The following is a 13,019-nucleotide window of genomic DNA, read 5'->3' on the forward strand; positions in this document are numbered from 1 at the left end:
GCAGTTTTCATGGGGCTAATATAATCTGACAGTTGTTGGTGGGCTGGACCCATCATTCTTAATTCTTGGATGTCTACAGTCACTAACTGCAGTTGCCAACAACACACAGTTAGTTATTTAATGGTCATATGACCTTACAGTCATCCTTCCCCCCCTTAACTATGGCCTCAGGTGCAAGATCAGTGTTCCTTCTAGCAGCCATCTCAGGCTAACAAATGCAACATAACATATAGAATAGACATCCTACAGGACAATAAAAGAATTGGAAAATTTCACTTCATGAAAACTTTACTACAGGAGAGTATACATAACCTTGTGAAGTGTAGAAAGCAATATATTGAAAATGAGGCTCTGCCATTACCTAAAAATGCTGAGTGATTCCATCAAGGTATGCATTCCCAGAAGGTCTTCACATTTTTTCCATGTACTTGTTCTTTTGTCTTCATTTGTTAGCACTCCCAATTTCATCTCTCGCATGTTCACATTCTCCCCCATGCACATATTCCTACATTTTCACACCTATTTCCACAACAGTGTCAATCTTTTGAGTAGTTCATGTTCACTTAACTTCCATTATATTATTTCCCTTTTTTCCAAAATATTAGTTTTTATTTCATTTACTAACCTATACACACATTTCTTACTCAGTAACTACTGAATATTCCTTCCTTTCATTAAACCTCTCTCTTTAATACATCCTAATTGCATCTTTTATTCTACTGCTTTTTCACATCCTTCACATGTAGCAAAGCTGTTCCTTTATTACTAGTTGACATCCTTCAAACACCACATGCATAGCTTCACACTCTTAATCATGTACTCCATGTATGCACTCCACAAGCTTTCAATATTAATTTGTTCTCAGTTCACTTACTGTAACTACTCCACTACCTTAAGCTCCAAAAATTTTCCAAACTAATTTGCTTACAAATGGATCTGTTACCTTGGAGATTACAGGATTTGAAGATGTGAAAAATCTACACCCTTCCCAGGCAGTCTGGATATGGCCAATAAGGGTCTAATACTGAGGGGTGCGTTGGATTTATGGCCCACATAGTGCCAATAATGGGCAAGTAACTGGTCAGTCTCACCTGAATTTCCTTGACAAGTTCCTTAGCCCTCTATACTTGTGACGGGCACTACTGGGTTGGATGACGGATGCATGAAAAACCTACACCATTACCCAACTATGCTGCCAGATGCCCCAAAACTAAGTACAGGAGTGTATGTAGTCTCAGTATGCCCTGAAGGCTCTCTCCTGTGTACAGTGGTATGCGACACAATTAAAAGTGAAAATGAACCTACACTGTTATGCCATTATGCTGCCAACTGTCCCCATGCTAAATAATCCCAGTAGTTCTTCACGGCTCTCTCCTGCTCCCTGGTCTCAACACTGCCAGGTCGCATAAGCCGCACAGTGGTGATGGCTGAGCTGGGGTGTTTGTTGTAATATTTCACCAGGTAGCAGGCAAGCATCACACCAGTCCTGCCTCGCCCCATCCGGCAGTGGACACACACACCCTGCAACAAAAACACAGTTTTCATCTATCTATCTAAAGTCAAATGCTTCACTCCCAGAGGGGGTGTTAAACGACAAATTGCCTCTATAACATCCTCTCCTCTGCCTTCCCTCCAACTCACACTACCTTCATTCATATACCTCTCTACCTCCTCCAGAGTTTCCCCTTCCACATTTCCTCTTGCACCACCTTCATTCATATACCTCTGCACCTCATCCTTGGTCTCCCTCTTCTCCTTTCCCCTTCTACCTCACTCACATTCTCCAAGTCAATCTCTCATTCTGCATAGCTTTTATTCCACTGAATTTTGATTAATCACACACACTACAATACTATTCTGTACTGTACCTAATTACGCAAATGACCAATTAGTTCGTTCGTTCAAAGATTCCCTGCACCTGTAGTGCATGCCGGGCCATACATTAGCCGGTCAGTGGGGTATGGGCTGGTTACCAATTAGTGTGTCTTGATTTCAATGTTATGATGTTCAGTAAGAAAATACAGCGGTTCTGACCTGACTCCAACTCTCAATAAACAACGCTTTCCATGTGTATAAGGAATAATCCTTCCATTCAATCAATCAGGTACCATTCGGCACTGTAGTTACATTTATTTTTCAACACAGTGGAATATGAAAGGGCCAACTTGAGGCTGATATCTTATCCTATCATATAATGTATGCAGACAAAGGGTCAATGATGAACTGAACTAGAACTGACTTCTATCTATCTCTATATACCTAGGCTGCTTCCCCCAAGGAAAGGGAGGTAGCCGAGACAGGACGACTCACTCTCCATTTACTCATCCATTCAAACACATTCATTCGCATCTTAGCCTCAAAGGGGAGAACGGACAGATCCTCACCGCATCACACCGCACAAGGGTCAACTGCGCAATGCAAGCAGTGACATCCACAGCAGGGCCCGACAGCAGAACTGGTTTACCCCTGCCACATCATAACAGACCCATCCCCTTACCCGCACCTGACCTGACTAGCTGATCAGACCAAATGCGGGAGAATATCCCCTCAGGTCTGCGTCATCACTTATTCATTCACAATTTCTCTCCATTTATTTCTGTCACGCACAGCTGACTTGGAACTGTTAAAAAAAAAAAAAAAGGTGAATTTGAAATGAATTGGAACTGATCATCATCATCATCATCATCATTATCCAATCCTACGCTGCCCCATAAGAAGCATAGGAGCCCGGGGCTAGGCAAGTTGGTCCTGACATTTAAAATGAGAGTGACCAGCCTCACTCATCCCTGAGGGGCATTATGTGAGCTATAGCTCCAACCATCCCTTGGATATAAACCTTCACTGGCCCAATTTGACTGGAGTGCCATAATTACCCACTAAGCCACCAGGCGCCAAAATTTGATTATACTGTATGGTTACCACCCAGTGCAGTAAATGGTTTCCTGGTGTACAGGAAACCATTTGGTTTGTCACTCAGTGTTGAGTCACTCGTAGACTGAAGGAGGAAGAAAGAATGATGGAAAGAAAAACAGAAGAGGAAGGAATGAAACGAAGGAAGGAAGAGAGGAAAAGGCAGTCACCTGATAGCAGCACTATATCGAGTGAGTGGATGGTGAGTGTCCCCACCTACCATTTTCATTATTTAAAAATCAGATGATGATATCTGACAACAGCATATAACATTGTGTTAAACTGGAATTGAAAAGCTTATGAAATGACTTGAATTGGAATTGATTAATTCAGATTTTATTCTGACCTGAAAATGAACTGACAAAAGTGATCTTACCCCATCTCTGACTTTATGACATCAAATTGCATGCTCAGTGAAATGGTTAAAGCATCCATTTACTGTACTCATCATTAAAGCCTTTATTACTTGGCTCCACTTCACAGGTCAAACAATCTACACAAACCTGCATTTCATACTACCTGTAAGACAGAGCTAGTTCACTGACAATCAAGATGACATGCAATGCTACACCCTCAAGACCGTCCTAAAAAAGGTATAGTTGTCCAAAGTTCCACCTGCAACAAAAAGTTAGGTACCTACGCATGTCCCCCACAAGGGAACATTAGTTCACTGCACAGGATAGTCCAGCAAGGGCAAACGCTTGCCTGCAGTTGGGTTTGCTCTTCCAGATAGGCCAGGGTTGATCTACAAATGATATCACCATCATTTTAGTTATTCTGATGATGGATATTAATTATACATGTAGATGACTGTTACAGCTGGAACTTTGGGCAAATGTACCAGTGAAAGGTACCAAACTGAGTACCGGGTATGTGTATCATTACCCCCAATATAACAGTACAGTAAATACCTAGCTATAGTGCAGTTTGCACAAACAACATGGGTGTATGGCATTGGTGCATAAATCCCCCAATACTGGATGCTTCTGCCAGTCATACCAGTAATCACCAGGCAGTCATCATGCAGGATGGAATATCTGCATTAGAAACTGAAAATAAGGGCTGAATTATTTAAAAAACACAGGCAGTCCTCATTTAATTTCATGGGTTTTATTATGAAAAAAGTAATTTCACAGGTTTTATTATGAAACTGCTGATGAAATACTTGTAAAACCTTTTTAACTTAAAAGTTCCTTGTGACCTGTTAAGTTCTTTTGGTCAGAAACTGAGCTTTTCATGCTTTTAACTTCTGTCATAAACATGAAGCACATTCTACTTAAAGATGTTTCATTTAAAGTGACATTTTATATGCAAACATCCTAGACTTTATGTAAGGACTGACAACTACACGGTAAGAAAATACAATGGAAAGCACAAAATGTTAATTATTCTAAATATATAGTCATCACAGTCATGGAGTCAGTTATAATACCATGTCCAGCATGGTACAACATAAGGGTGCGGCCTTGAGATTAACATGATGAAACAAAGCTGCTGCAGTACCCCAGTCTAGGCATTCATTTGACCCCTGAGCCTTATTGCCTCATACTGATGGGGGATGATAATTGGGTGCAGAATGTGAGATGAGCTAATGTTAGGGGTAGGGTTGGGAAAGGCTAACCGAAAAAGACCTGGGACAGTCACTGAGTGTGACATCAGGGATATTGGACTGAATATGGAAGCTGCCAGAGATTGGGCAACATGGAGAGCCACCATTAGGTGACCAAGGCCGATGCATGCAAGCATGCTGGAACCTTCAGAAACGAAAGAAAACAATCATGTGTTTGGGGCAAGTGTGGCTGCACCCTAAGAATTAAAGACAGTCACACATATAATGAACTAAAACGAGCTACATACTCATCCGTACCTTTTTCTGCTGCCGAGCCTTGTCGCAAATATCCATAAACTCATCAATCTGATCCATGGTGGGGTCTTCAAATTCCTCCACTGGGATGAGGTGACACTCCATGTGGTGTCTCGCTGAACGGTGTGGCTTACGCTCCTCACTCAGGCTTACTATGAATCCCACACCTGAGGGTAAATTTGAGGAAGTTGATATGCAGTGAAAGATGAGTTTTGGGCGAGAGTAGAAGCATGTATGGACAAGTTTGAGAGGAGCGAGAGAGTGCTGTTGATTGGAGACATGAATGGCAAAGTTGGGAATGTACGAGTGGATGGAGTGGTTGGTCAGTGGGGTGTGCCAGCTGAAGTAGATGGGAATGGTAGTGCTTTGGTGGACATCTGTGCTGGTAAGGGGTTGGCAATAGCCAACACCTACTTTTAAAATCATAAGATGATCCACCGGTATACATGGAGAGTAATGAGGAGGATGGATGGTGAACTTGTTGAACGAAAGGCAATGATAAACTACGTGTGTGTGGATGAGCGAATGAGAAGACAAGTGTTGGATGCAAGGGTGTGGAGAGGGTGGGGGAATGGAGTCTCGGACCATCACTTAGTGATGGCCAAGGTAGAGCTGCAAAGAAAGTGGCTGAGGAGGCGAAGGGGAAGACAGGAGGAAGCAGCTCCTGTGAGAAGAGTGGAGAAATTGCAAGATAGTGAGAAGAGGACAGAGTATAAGAGCATAGTGGAAGAAAGATTGGGAAGGTATGAGCTAGAGCAGATGGAAGGGGTGGAAGATGTATGTAAGATATTCACGGAAGAGATAAGCGCAGCGTGTGAGGTGGTTTGTGGAGTGAGGGAGGAGATGCAAGGGTGTGCAAGGGACAGCATGGTGGAATGATGAGGTGAAACGAGCTGTGGAACAAAACAAGAAGAAGGCATATGGTGAATGGCTGGCGAGTAGAGGTAGGGGAGAAGATGAGAGAGAAGAAAGAGAGGTATATGTGAGCAGGAGAAGGGAGGTTAAGAGACTGGTGAAGGAGAGTAAGAGAAGAAAGTGGATGAAGAGTTTGGGGGAGGAATCTGAGTGTGAAATGGAGGGAGAGTAAGAAATTGTTTTGGAAGGAGGTAAAGAAAGTAAGGCAGTGTGAAAGGGGAAATAGTAGGGGAGTGAAAGATAGGAATAATAGATTGTTGGTGGAGAAGAGAGAGAAATTGAGGAGATGGAAGGAGCACTTTGAGGATTTGTTGAATGTAGAGAGTGAGAGCAGTGTGAGTATAAGTGGTTGGGGAATGGCTGGGAGAAGAAGAGATGAGAGGAGGGAGGAAGAGATCAGTAGGTCGGAGGAGTAACAGTGGAAGCGATGAAGAAGATTAAGCTGGGAAAGGCCCCAGGAATTGATGGAGTGTGTGGTGAAATGCTTAGGTATGGGGGTGAGATTGTTGTGGAGTGGATATGGAAGTTGTGTAGATTGGCTTGGGAAGAGGGAAGGGTTCCAGAGGACTGGAAATCAGGTATAAATGTTCCTCTGTACAAAGGAAAAGGGGAGAGAGAAGTATGTGGTAACCATAGGGGTATTTGCCTTCTTAGTGTGACTGGTAAAATATATGGTAGAATACTCATTGATAGGGTTAAGCATATGACAGAGGAGCTAGTTGGAGAAGAACAAGGGGGATTTAGGAAGGGAAAAGGGTGTGTAGATCAGATATTTGTTCTAAGATTTTTTTTTTTTTTTTTTTTAATGCGAGGAAGAAGGAACCAAAGGCCATGAGCCCGCAGTAACAGTTCCCTCCAAGAGAAAAACAAAATACAATAGAGAGCCAAATTCAAGATCCGATCATTTTGAGATGCCTGGACACACTACGTTTGAAAGACTGGAGATCATAGGCAGGAGGAAATACAGACAGAGGGAGACAGTTCCAGAGCTGACCTGTTGCATAAATGAAAGACTGGGAGTAACGGTTAACTCTTGCATTAGAGAGTTGGACAGAAAAGGGATGAGAGTTTGCTGCCAGACGGGTGCTACGCGCCCGTCGTAGAGGTGGAGGAATGCAAGCAGACAGTTCAGAGGAGCAGTGACCATTAAAGTAGCGATAGAAAAGAGATAAAGATGCAACAGTGCGGCGAAGAGACAGAGGTTGAAGAGTCAGTAAGAGGAGGAGAGTTAATGAGGCAGAAAAGCCTTTGACTCCACCCTATTGAGAAGAGCTGTATGTGGGGAGCACTCCCCACACATGAGAGTTGTACTCACACGGGGCGGATAAAACCCCTGTATAGAGTCAACAATTGTGCAGGGGTAAAGAAAGAGCGGAGTCGGCTTAGCACACCCAATCTCTTGGAAGCAGATTTTACAAGAGATGTAATATGATCTTTCCATGATAAGTCCCGAGTAAATGAAACCCCAAGCATGTTCAAGGATGATGCAGGATTAATCTGAATATTATTAAACATTAGTGGGTATACCTGTGGAAGATTTTGTCGGGTTGATAGGTGTAAGAACTGAGTCTTAGATGCATTAAAGACAACCATATTATTTTTACCCCAGTCAGAGATATGAGCAAGTCAGACATTAGGTGTGCCATAGCCTCATCCCTTGTTTCTTGAAGTAACTGTTGAGATGGGCGTTGCGGGAACCGAATGGAAAGATGAAGGGTGGAGTCATCAGCGTATGAGTGGATAGGGTTAGATGTACAGCTTAGAAGATCATTGATGAATAAAAGGAAGAGAGTTGGTGATAGGACAGAGCCCTGAGGAACACCACTGTTGATAGATCTAGGAGAAGAACAATGGCCGTCCTACGACAGCTGCTATAGAACGACCAGAAAGGAAGCTAGCGATGAAGGCACAGATAGAAGGATAGAAACCGTAGGAGGGCAGTTTGGAAATTAAAGATTTATGCCAGACTCGATCGAAAGCCTTTGAGATGTCAAGTGCAATGGCAAAGCTTTTCGCCAAAGTCCCGAAAGGAGGATGACCAGGAGTCTGAAAGGTAGGTGAGAAGATCGCCAGTGGAGCGTCCCTGACGGAACCCATACTGACGATCGGAAAGAAGGTTGTGATAGGAAAGATGCCTTAAAATTTTTTTATTAAGAATTGACTCGAAAACTTTTGAAATACAGGACGTTAAAGCAATTGGACGATAGTTGGAGGGTTGGGAGTGGTCACCCTTCTTTGGGACTGGCTGAATGAGAGCAAACTTCCAGCAAGAAGGAAAGGTACAAGTTGACAGACAAAGGCGAAATAGTTTGCCTAGGCAGGGTGTAAGCACAGAAGCACAGTTTTTGAGAACAACAGGAGGGACTCCATCAGGCCCATATGCCTTGTTAGTACTGAGGCCAGTAATGGCAGAAAATACATCAACTGAAGAAATTTTAATGTCAGCCATGAGGAAGTCAGAGGGGGGAAGTGATGGAGGAACAGCACCGGAATCGTCTAAGGTGGAATTGGAGGAGAAAGTCTGTGCGAAGAGATCTGCTTTATCAGTAGAAGAAATAGCTACAGAACCATCAGAGTAGAAAAGAGGAGGGAAGGATGATGAGGTAAAGTTGTTAGAAAGATTTTTGGCAAGGTACCAGAAGGAGCGAGAAGAATTCGAGTTGGAGAGTTGAAAGCATTTAGTATGGATGAAATTATTTTTAGTAGAGCGAAGAACAGACTTAGCACGATTCCGGGCAGAAACGTAAAGATTATGTGATTCAGGGGTGGGTTGGCTCCGGTACCTTTTGTAGGCCCTCTCCTTGTTGCGGACAGCATTAGAACAAGCGTGATTAAACCAAGGCTTTCTTGCGTTAGTCAAAGGATATGAGAAAGGAATGCATGCTTCCATGCCCGAGAGAATAACCTCCGTAATGCGCAAGGCACACTCAGATGGCTCACGGCCATGGAAGCAATAATCATTCCAGGGAAAATCAAAGAAGTACTGCCTGAGGGCCTCCCAGTCCGCAGCTCCAAAATGCCAGAGACGACGTTTCCCTGGAGGGTCCATTGAGGCCGTACTGGAGCGATAGGACAGGTTAAGGTAATAAGGTTGTGATCGGAGGAGCCCAACGGAGAGAAAAGATTAACAGAGTAAGCAGAAGGATTGGTTGTGAGGAAGAGGTCAAGTATGTTGGAGCTCTCTCCAAGGCAGTCAGGGATACGGGTAGGGTGCTGTACAAGCTGCTCTAGGTCATTAAGGATAGAAAAGATGTAGGCTTGTTCACCAGGTGGATCCGTGAAAGGAGAGGAGAGCCAAAGGTGGTGGTGAACATTGAAATCTCCAAGAATGGAGATTTCAGAGAAAGGAGAAATGGACAAAGTGGAGAAGTATCTAGAGAAGGGAAGGAAAGTGTACGCTGCCTTCATGGACTTGGAGAAAGCTTATGACAGAATAGATAAGAAAGGTTTGTGGAAGGTATTAAGAATATATGGAGTGGAGGGGAAATTGTTCAGTGCTGTGAAGAGTATGTACGAAGGAGGCTACGGTGCGAGTGGATGGTGAGCTGAGTGAGTTCTTTGATCTCAATGTGGGACTGAAACAGGGGTGTGTAATGTCTCCATGGCTGTTTAATATATATATGGATGGGGTTGTAAAGGAGGTACAAGGTAGGGCAGTAGATGTGGGGGTGGCCCTAATGAATGAGGGTGAGATTTGGAAGCTTCCGGTGTTGCTGTTTGCTGATGATACAGTATTGTTGAGTGAAGATGAATGGGAGTTGCAAGGTTTGGTGAATGAATTTGGGACAGTGTGTAGGAGGAGGAAGCTGAAAGTTAATGTAAACAAAAGTAAAGTTATGGTGTTTGAGAGGAATGAAGTCACAGTGTGTGCAGTGAGGTTGGATGGTGAGGATATGGAGAATGTGAGTGCATTCAAGTACTTGGGTAGTGTGATGAGTAAGGATGGAACTTTGGGGGATGAAGTACGTGAAAGGGTACAGCAGGGAAGGAAGGTTGTTGGCACACTGAAAGCAGTGATGAGAAATAGGGAGGTGAGTATGGAAGTTAAGAAGTCACTGCATGTATTGTGATCCCTACCCTGACGTATGGAAGCGAGGCTGGACCTTGCAAGAGGGGAACAAGTCAAGAGTGAGAGCAGTGGAAATGAGTTACTTGAAAGGAGCATGTGGAGTGACGTGGAGGGACAGGTTGACGAATGAAGAAGTGAAGGAACGTTGTGGGGTAGATGTGGATGTGGTTGAAAAGATTAGGAGAAATACACTGAGGTGGTTTGGACATGTGGAGAGGATGGAGAATGAAAGACTGACTAAGAGGGTGTATGTAGTTGAGGTGGAGGGAGGGAGAGGGAGGGGTAGACCAAGGATGAGGTGGAGGGATGGAGTTGAGAGGTATATGAGGGAGGGGGGGGTGAGCTGGGGGGAGGGGAGTCAAATGGTGGGTGACAGAGTGACTTGGAGGCGTTTTGTCTGCGGCCACCCTTTGCAGGATTAGGGCGTCGGGCTATAGATATAGATAGATAGATGATATGCAGTATTCCATTAATGATTAATTTAAACCCCTTCAATGTGCTGACAAATGAGGAAGTAAAGAAGCACTGTGTTATTGATGTGGATGCAACTGAAAGTGTTAGGAGAAATGCTATGAGGTGGCCTTGCCATGTGGAGAGTATGGAGAATGAGAGACTGACTAGAAGAGTATGTGAATGAAGTCAACATGGAAAGGGGATGGGACAACCAAGGATGGGATATGAATGAAGATATATATGAGGGCACTGGTATGTGTGTGCTGGAGGGAAGCTAACAAATGGCAGAGGGCAGGGTAGTGTGAAGGTGATTTGTCTGTGGCCACCCCTTATGGAATTAAGGCATCTGGCAACAGAAGCACAGATATTCTGTTTTAAGTCTGCTATCTCCAGACACTTAAATATTAAAGACCCTTTTTTTTATTGTAACTCAAGACCTTTCATATGGTCTTCATTTATCCATTCACTGCATGAAGCCCCCTCAAAGCTGGATAAAATAATCTGAAAATTTGAAGAATAAATAAACCATATAACTGAACTAAAGGGGTTACAGTAATCAGACCTTTTACTCACATTTGGAAAAGTTTACATGGCATCTTGCTATAGAGTGATAAATATACAGTATACCAATAAAACACTACACGTGATGAAACAATGTTGTGGTGCCTTATGCAATAACGATAAAAATTAATTTTTCAACAAATGGGCGCGACCTTCCCATATTATCTATTGAAATGAGTCTTTCGCACATCATTTGTTATTATTCCTGGATTACCGCAGCTACTGGGGATTTTTATAAGCTTAATCTGAAGGCTATAAATGAGGACTTAGAATGTGTAGGCTACATATTCCACCGTTGTCTGCCAGTAGCCGGCCATATTTACCTACTGTTCCTAAGGCACATTTTTGAATTTGAAAGCTAGCTGTCAACCTCAAGTGAGGTTAGGTTGGATTAAGTTAGGTTTGGTTGAACCATTAAGTTTCCCATTGCTCAGACTTGGGGTACACTGACATGTCCAGTCGGAGTGAAGGTTAGTAAACAACACGGCCAGTCGGAGAGATTGTCGGTAAACACTGCCACAGGCAACCTGGTTGCTTCCTTAAATACCCCAAAACAGGTATATTTAGCCTTCCCAATCATTTCCTACAGTCACAATGGAACACTTAACTGTGTTGCTTACGTACCAAAATTACTTACCTTGAGATCATGAGTTTGCTATAATATTGGTGGAATTGCCGTGCCCATTTGGTAAAGAATTACCCTATAAAGTTTTAACTGCATATACACACAACCCTCATTATGAATCAAGAGAATGATATGGTACTAAATTACAAAACCATACCCTATATCAACTTGTGAAGTGGAGAAAACTGGCAAATAAACTTTCTAGGTAATAACTAAACTTTAATAAATAAATTACCTGTAGTTTACCAAAGACTTACTGGTAAAATTGAATGTAAAAAGTGAGAACAGTGCTCTAAAACAAGGATTACTGAAATGATTACCTTCATTCTTAAAGAAGGCGATGTTTGCTTCACTCTCGGGCCAGGCAGATCCACACACCTCACCATGAACCACCCAGGAGAAGTTCCAAGGAGGGGAGGCATAACTCAGGTCAAGGTCCATCGTTCTTTTTGGTTTGCTGGAACTACCGGTGTGACTTGCCTTGTTCCCGCTCCTTCTCTTTTTCCCTTCATTATTCTTGCTACTCTCCTGTACCTCATCACCTTCAAAGCTTTCATGCACACTTTCCACCTCAGACTCCATTTTTACACCACCAGTGACAGTACCCTTTATCTATCTTACAGGGTCTCTGCTTTCAGGACCTCTGTTGCATCATCGCCTGTCACCCACCAATGTTTATCAACTACAGCTGATGGTGACGTCACGATTTTTTTTTTTCTGTAACCCACGAAACACGAAATTATTTACCACACTGCGTGGTAACCATATAACCAAATGATACCTGGTGGTTCAGTGGGTTAAGGCACCCCAACCGGATGATAGGCTAAAGCACCCAGTGTTACAAAAGAGGAGAGGTAAGGACCCAGACATGAGCTAAAAATGTGAGAGTGGGTGAATAAAGTCTGGTCAGTGTGAACACTTTAATCAGCACAAATGAGGATTGTACGTTGATTAAATTTAATACAACAGGACTTTTGTTATATATTCCACATTAAAAATCTCGCTATTGGACCTACTGTAGCTTTTAGAGGAACAATCGCGTAGCCAGAGCAGTAGTAGTGACACTGACTAGTTACCCTGATTTAATTGATATACCTAACCACCCCTGGGCCAGCACAAATTTTGAGGGGAGACTCCTGTATTTTTCTCAACAATAAATATGATCAAATCGGGCGACACAATAAACGCCTTATATTTATTGCTCACTGAGACATGCGAGGCAGTATATCGATGGGCCGAGTAGCCTGCCCCGATGCCCCTGAGCTCCTGTTGGGGCAAAAATAAAGTATGGATAACATTACTCAGAAAGATATAGAAACAGAGAGGTCTCTGAAGTAAACCATCCCTAAATCGAGTTTTCTCTAGATTTGTTTTGGTTGGAATCATAGCAGTTCTTCTCGATATCGGGGAAAATCTTAGAGATGACATTTGACGTGGCGTTGAGGAAAAGGTAATATTAAAATTCATGTAACTGATCCAAAGACATTTACCAAACAATTTAATAAAAAAAAATTTTACAATGAGTTATCTACGTAATACTGAGTAGCTGATGTGAGGCTGCAGCATCAGTGGTGTACTCAAGGCCATTACACAGCTCTTTAAAGCCGTTGTGTATTTTGGAA

General features: G+C 43.0%; 1 protein-coding gene across 1 annotated transcript; it reads right to left on the minus strand.

The window, feature by feature from the left end:
- Window positions 1-277: 277 nt before the first annotated feature.
- LOC145416211 (dual specificity protein phosphatase 23-like) lies at window positions 278-12,047 on the minus strand. The gene is made up of 3 exons (XM_080285224.1): window positions 11,718-12,047; window positions 4,778-4,941; window positions 278-1,521 (listed from the first exon to the last, which is right to left on the minus strand). Exons 1-3 carry the CDS (start codon window positions 11,977-11,979, stop codon window positions 1,318-1,320), a joined length of 630 nt encoding a protein of 209 aa, XP_080141350.1. The 5' UTR covers window positions 11,980-12,047; the 3' UTR covers window positions 278-1,317.
- Between the last annotated feature and the right edge of the window lie 972 nt (window positions 12,048-13,019).

The sequence above is a fragment of the Coenobita brevimanus genome, chromosome 105 (genome assembly GCF_032717465.1).
Source record: "Coenobita brevimanus isolate Jiangsu-jjx chromosome 105, ASM3271746v2, whole genome shotgun sequence".
Lineage (NCBI taxonomy): Eukaryota > Metazoa > Arthropoda > Malacostraca > Decapoda > Coenobitidae > Coenobita > Coenobita brevimanus.

What these genes read in the sequence shown, in the direction of transcription:
- LOC145416211 (XM_080285224.1), bottom strand. Translation starts at nt 11,979, where the DNA reads ATGGAGTCTGAGGTGGAAAGTGTGCATGAAAGCTTTGAAGGTGATGAG. An exon ending in CGCCTTCTTTAAGAATGAAG is followed by an intron (nt 4,942 to 11,717) that starts GTAATCATTTCA and finishes ATTTACCCTCAG; the next exon opens with GTGTGGGATTCATAGTAAGC. An exon ending in AGGCTCGGCAGCAGAAAAAG is followed by an intron (nt 1,522 to 4,777) that starts GTACGGATGAGT and finishes TTTTTGTTGCAG; the next exon opens with GGTGTGTGTGTCCACTGCCG.